The 7,087-nt window shown below is 34.3% G+C and overlaps 1 protein-coding gene across 1 annotated transcript; it reads right to left on the bottom strand.

Annotated features, from left to right (window-relative positions):
* Positions 1-622: 622 nt before the first annotated feature.
* On the bottom strand, positions 623-5,895 carry LOC139495732 (uncharacterized). Its single transcript, XM_071284092.1, has 5 exons — positions 5,802-5,895; positions 4,207-4,610; positions 3,229-3,858; positions 1,457-1,726; positions 623-912 (listed from the first exon to the last, which is right to left on the bottom strand). The coding sequence occupies exons 2-5, from the start codon at positions 4,607-4,609 to the stop codon at positions 824-826; spliced, it is 1,392 nt and encodes a 463-aa protein (XP_071140193.1). The 5' UTR covers position 4,610; positions 5,802-5,895; the 3' UTR covers positions 623-823.
* Between the last annotated feature and the right edge of the window lie 1,192 nt (positions 5,896-7,087).

Raw genomic sequence — 7,087 nt, 5'->3', positions numbered from 1 at the left:
TTCGACTAAGGGAGCTGAAATCGTATATCTTAACAATTCCTAAATATACCAGAATACTAAGTGAATTGACGCCTCGATCTGTGTCAATTCTAGATAGCTATCTTTATATGAGTCAGGGTTTATCTTTGAAAGAGGGCAAAAGTTACTAGTAAAACTACGGATCATTCTGTTCTAATATCGGTAATCAGATAAATACAAATTTGCACAAAAAAAGACAAACGGAAAGACTTACAGCACATATGCGAAAAACAGAAAAAAAAATAACGGTCGGATCCACTGTTATGTCTATTTCTATATACATTTTCACATTTACTTGTTAATTTTTCTCTTGTAGTGATGATCTAGTCATCCTCGATAAATTGGCATAGTCATGATAGTCGGAGTTTAGTATGACCTCCATTATCACTGAACTAGTAACATATTTGTTTAGGGACGAGCTGAAGGACTCCTCCGGGTGCGGGAGTTTCTCGCTGCATTGAAGACCCATTGGTGGCCTTCGGCTGTTGTCTGTTCTATGGTCGGGTTGTTGTCTCTTTGACACATTCCCCATTTCCATTTTCAATTTTATGATGATGTCCATTTAGACAAAAATAGATTTTCTTCAAGATAGAGACCACCAACAAAGCTTTACATATCTAATAAGCTGTAAATTAAATCTCGTAATAAAAGAATATTATGCACGTATACAACATTTATATCCTCTACACTATGTTCTCAGATTTACAAATAACAGACGGTCTACATGAATAATACACTCGTCTTATAGACAAACTATTGGTCAGTATAATGTTTCGCTCTAGCAACTATTGGTATCAGTAAAGCATTACGAAAGTTCAGATTTTGTTTGAAGTTCCCCGGCTTCATCAGCTTGATATGGTGGTGGATTTTCTGTTTCAGTCGGGGCCTCGTAACCTAAAATTAAAAAGGTATTTACTAGATAGAATGTTTCCTAAGCATAAAAGCACCTTAAAAGGAATACGTATCATCGGTTACGTTTATTTTTATATTCCACTCATTTTGGTCGCCGTAACTATGTTTGTATGTTCGGTTTTTTGCACATTTTTAGGGACATAAATTTAACCTGGTTGTAATTCCAAAATTTTATGAAACTGACCTACTATAATTAGTTACATTCGGAAGAAATTGATTCAAATTTCGAATAAGTTTTTTGCAGTTTTAAAAATAAGTAGTTGACCTATGTACAGCAAAACAATAGCAGTAATAGTTATTGTTTAGTAGCAAGTTAAATTCCTATTGATTCTGGAGCATATTTGCTATCGGAAATATAAAGTATTGATTGTTAAGTTCCTTATTCAATATTTTCATTTATTTCAGTGTTTTGATGTCTTTTTAATGTTAATATTCGAGCGTCACCAATGAGTCTTTTGTCGACGAAATGCGCGTCTGTAAATAATTTCGATCCTGATATCTATTACTTTCTAGACGTAAATCTTACCTGGATTTTTAAATCCACTGCTATGTTGCTGATGAGGCATAACTCCTGGTGGTTGTTGATATGGCATTGGTCCTTGCTGATGAGTCATAACTCCCGGTGGTTGTTGATATGGCATTGGTCCTTGCTGGTATGGATATGTCATGATCCCATATTGTTGCTGTGGATACGGTCTGTTACCCTGTTGTCCAGGTTGAAACACATAGCCCGGATAACCGTTATGGTTGGTGGTAGAATATGGTGGAGGACCGTTAGGTTGGGTAGGTTGAGCTCCTATTTGAAGAAAGAAATTATAAGCGTTTGTTAAGAATTGTTATATAAAATGTGTGTAATATTGTGTATGTTAACTGTCATAAAAAAAAAGGCCCGATATGTATGATTTGGCGTGCAGATTGAACATGCTTAAAGATTAATGGTTTATTTCGATTCTTTAATTGACATTTTTGGAAAGACCGCATTTTACAGTTTATTTAGACATCAAGCAAGGCAAATTCAATGAACGCTTAACACGCCAAAAATTCCAATTTGTTTTACTAGTAACCTCCGTTAATTTTTTTGAAATCAAGAAGATAAGTAATTTAAAATCATAATTAATACAAGACAGTCGAAAATCCCAAAAGTCATTCAATACAAACTGCGTACTTTTTCGTACGTTGTTTAAGAAATAATTCATTGGGGCTTGAGTATATCGTGATTTTACCACGGGTTGGCCCTTTATGACAAATATTTTACCATGAGCGATAGCGAGGGGTAAAATGTCGGCATAAAGGCACAACTCGTGGTAAAATCACGATATATTCAAGCCTCCATGAATCATTTCGATTCTAATAGGACAAATACGGCAATTCTGTTGGATCGAAGCGCTCTAGTTGGAGGCAAATATTTGCCGTTCCCATGAATAAACGCACTTTTGAATTGGCGTAAAAGAACGGACCAAACCGAATTAGTGACATGCTTAAACTATTCACAATAACGTATTTAGATAGTTTTGGATGAATTTAAATGATAATTTACTTATATGTCTTAGATGTATAAAAAAAAATGGCTTATAACACATTTTAGAATCGTTTGTTTACGTTTCCTTGTTGTGATATTTTCGGTTTCACAAACGTGTATTTTCCCGTAAAATGACTATATTGTCACGTCACCGTTCTATGACGTCGGGAAGCTTATTCATAAAAAGGCATATGACGTGGGAGTACGATCGGAACAGCCTATGCAATATATTCATATTTTACCACGGGTGTGTACTCAAAGCGTTTAAAGGACGTCATGTTAGAATTTTGAATATCCAAGACGTCGCGAAAAAATAAAATCATCTAACCATTAAGGTGGTACCCAACACTTGCACTTAAATTAATTTGGCTCGTTTAATTTTCATAAAATTTTGTCAAAGTACTTACTTTGACCCTTTAGCAAAAATATAAAAATTTCAAAAATTTTTAACCAACCGTTTTGTCAGAAAAATTACACTGGTTATATAGCAGTTTGACAAACACCAATTTTGATCATTGAGAAGCTTAATATTCCTTTTACAATACAATGTAATTAAAACGTTTAGCTGACTTTACAGAGTTATCTCCCTGTAGTGTTAGGTACCACCTTAAATCAGGCTTTCATATCTAATAGACAACTAGCAAAAAAACATTTGACCTAAAATGGTTTACTTTTACAAAGTGTAAATTAAGACTGAGATGGGGAGTTGTCTCATTGGCACTCATATCACATCTTCTTACATCTTTTAAAGTTATTTATGAATAATAATTTAGACATACCATTTCCACTGGATCCATTGGTATATATGCTATTTGGTGGAGGGAGACCATAAACTCCTTGGTACACCGGAAGTCGTTGTCTCTCTTTCAAGTTTTCATTATGTTGTTTTACCATGCAGCATATTCTGAATCCATCAATTAACCAACCAATTCCAAAGAGACCGAAAGTAAAAAAGTACAAGAATCCCCAAAGTGGTCTTTGTAAATAGAAATGATGAAATCCGAGAATTCCAAAAGGAAACCATAAAACATAGGCGTCATCGCTATACTTCAAATTCGGATCTCTACCGCTAAATTTTTCTTCGTTATGTCTTTTCACTAAATTAGGTGTTCGGAACCAATCAACAATGTAACCAACACCCAGTAATCCGAAAGTAAAGAAGTAAGACGCGCCATACAATGGACGGTTTAGATAGAAGTGGTGAAATCCTAAAATTCCGAATGGTGACAAAGCAAGTACTTCCGCAGCACATGCAGATTTTTCGTCGGGAATTTTCGGTTCTTGGTTAGCTTTTCTCACGTGATAAGGCATAAAACATATGTCTAGCAGCCAACCTATGCCAAACAGTCCAAATGTAAAAAGGTAGGCAAATCCTAGACCATAATTACGCAGGTAGAAATGGTGGAATCCTGTAAAAAAAACATTCGAACAGTTAGGTCATGAACGTTTAAGTGATCATGTAGCATTAATTGTTTCTTTCTGAACAACTTTTAGCAAATATTTAGCGCATTTTTAGGATGATATTCAAACATGTTGACAGTATAGATATATTTTGAACTAAAAATATTTTATGTTGAAAACAGTGACATTGTACTGGTACCCTGATTATCATTTACGATGGCGAAATACATATTTTAGTTAATGTCAAAATGAATGATTTTGCCAAAAAAAATTTGTTCTGTTTGAGAAAAGTAATGACTGAAATTGATTGCGACATTGATCAAAATATGAGTGTAATCTAATATGAAGAAATTTACCTAGCAATCCGAATGGAAACCAAAGACCATAGGCATCATCCAGTCTCTTTTTAAATTCAATTTCAGGATCTTTGGCTCTTTTGTTAGCATTCTTAACCAACCATGGCATTCGAAACCAATCGAAAAGGACACCAGCTCCTAGCAATCCGAATGTGAAGAAATATAATACTCCAAATCCAGGTCTTCGGAGATAAAAATGATGAGCTCCAAGAAAGCCGAGAGGTATCGATAATATGTAGGCTTCAATAACCGTTTTCGTGGCTAATGGTTGCCTCTGTAGGACCACAGTTGGTGCTGTATACTGGTAAAACATCTGGTTGCCACATCCTGCAGATGCGTTTTGTGGAGCGGTGGCCGCAACTGGTGGTGCTCGTTGTCTATGTACTTCAGATTCCTTAGACATTCTACAACAATTTCAAAACGTGTTTCTACATTTTATTACAACTTGTCAATGATTAATCTACAATTTAATTCTCATATTTTATTTAACGAAATTTTTGTACCACACGTAAATATCCCGTTGGGTTTTTTTTTTGCTTTTTTTCACGCTGGTTTTTGTGTATATGTTCATAATTTAGTTTTTTGTGTAGCACATACAAAGGGATAACAAGATACATCGGAAATGCCGACAGAACAACAAACGATATATCAATCAACAGCACCCGATTCTAAAAAAAGGAACAGACGGATACACCCAAAGACGAACAACAAGATTCAATGAATTGCAAATGATGCATTTTTCTTGACTAGGTGAAGGCAAAATAAACGTTATAATGTTGAACTAGTTTTAAGGGCGAACAATCCTTTAAACAGAATAATTTTGAAATAGTGACGGTTATTTGTTACTCTTATCAATGTCTTGTAAAGGTTTGCCGACTGAAATTGTTCAATATCAAATTCCAACAAAATACAACAATTCCCAAGCTAGTCCAATTTTAATAACAGTCGTTTGACGCTCGCTAATTAAGGCGTAGCAAGTTTTGCTATTTTACCAAGTTTTGCCTGAGAACGTTTATCCGAATATATTATATAAAAACGTTCTTGCGATTTGATCAGTCCCATGTAGTGTCGTTTAATGCACAAACTGAAAGTCAGGAGCTTGTAATGCAGTGGTTGTTCGTGTTGTTGTTTTTCATATTAGTTTTTCGTTGATTGTTTTGTGCATAAATCATGCCGTTAGTTTGTCGCTTGTTTTTTAATATTTGTCTTGTCGGTGCTTCTCTTAGCTTGCTATGCGGTATGTGTTTTGCTCATTGTTGAAAGCCATACGGTGCCCGAGTGTTGCTAACTTTTACGTCATTTGGTCTCCAATTGAAAGTTGTTTATACCTTCGAGAAGTCGTTTATTGTTTTGTGCGTACAAAAGTACTCATGACAATCTTGTTTTATACTGAAATATAATGTATCTAAAGAAAAAGTAAACTTATGCTTTTGAAAATATAAAATTACAACGGTTATTCTAAAGATTGACCTCGGCAATACATTAATTTAAAAAAAATGTTTTAAGATCGAATGTTTATTTAAAAAAAAAACCCACATTGTTTGGTATAATATTACTGATGTCCAATAGAAATAAATCAATGTAAGTATGCTTACCTGTTCTTCAAAACTAATGATTCAATCAGGTAACCGCATTATTATAAACAACCCGGTCTTATGACCGAACGTCATAAATATAAATAAAACAAAGTCATGTGGTTCAAGTTTCATTTTTCATAATAGCATAGAAATAATTATTTAATTTAGATAAAAGTGTTGATCCAGGTCATCACTGTAGTTTTTTTTTTTTGAATATTTTTGTAACCTAAATTGGTCGGACTTAATGTTATGAATGAAGTTAAAAATAGCAATTATTCATATACCCGGGGTACACCTGTTTTGTAAACCGATGTTACTTAGAATATGTGTACTTCTCGCCTTGACACAAAGATGTTATCTTGTGTTTACAATAAGATAGGTATATGCAAGTAATGTGTGTAAACTACATACCGTCATCGAAAGATTAAAATCGGTATGACTAAAATAAAAGTGATTCGTAGATAACTCTAACGTCCAGCTGCAAGTATCACAAGCATGTGTATGCCGATAACATAATTATGAGTCATGACTATACCCTGCTTGGTACAAAATTGACCTGTTTAATATTGTTATTGGGCTGTGTGCAGACCACATACACCCCACAACACTTCATAATACGCTGAGTCGAATTTTTTCATGTGCAAGCGTACAAGGTTGTTTTCCCTCGCGCCTGTTTCTCCTGATTAATGATACTTGTGTAAGTTTCTGAAACGCATCAGCTTATTCATTTTTTCATTTTGTTTGCTTGCTCTTTTCAGAAACTATAGTCGGCCAGGTAGAGAATAAAAGTATGAAAAATTAATTGAAAAAAAAATAGGTAGTCAATGACCCAGGCATCTACAGAAGATATAAGAAGATGTGGTATGAGTACCTTTATAACAGGCACCAACTACATGTGTTGTGACGTAAGATATATAATATCCAATGCATTGTAAGAGCTTTTGAGGGTTTTTTTCCATAATAGAGAATGATGATAAAAATAATGAATAGAAAAAACTGAGCGGAACAAATAAAAATCAAAGCAATATATTGACCATGATAGTGAAATCTGTACAGAGTACAGAAATCTTTTCATGGTTAATCTCGCCGTTTTAGAATCTAATGCATTCTGGGTAATATTTTCAAACGTGTACACCAACACGTCGTGATTGATTCAAAACGTGCAGAACAATGAAAGTTCAACCAATGACGTGACGTTATTTTCATTTTGGGGTACGAACAATAAAATTACCCACAGTCCTTTAAATTCTGAAATGGCCAAAATCATGCGACTTTTACAGAATCAGCAGAATATTAAGCGTTAT

Source organism: Mytilus edulis, chromosome 11, assembly GCF_963676685.1.
Source record: "Mytilus edulis chromosome 11, xbMytEdul2.2, whole genome shotgun sequence".
Classification (NCBI taxonomy): domain Eukaryota; kingdom Metazoa; phylum Mollusca; class Bivalvia; order Mytilida; family Mytilidae; genus Mytilus; species Mytilus edulis.
This window is presented reverse-complemented; position numbering and strand designations above follow the sequence as displayed.

Bases quoted from the DNA above. Each gene is read 5' to 3' on its own strand.
- LOC139495732 (XM_071284092.1), bottom strand. From the start codon at position 4,609: ATGTCTAAGGAATCTGAAGTACATAGACAACGAGCACCACCAGTTGCG. The intron at 3,859-4,206 runs GTAAATTTCTTC...TTTTTTTTACAG, and splicing joins GTTTCCATTCGGATTGCTAG to GATTCCACCATTTCTACCTG. The intron at 1,727-3,228 runs GTATGTCTAAAT...TTCTTCAAATAG, and splicing joins CAATGGATCCAGTGGAAATG to GAGCTCAACCTACCCAACCT.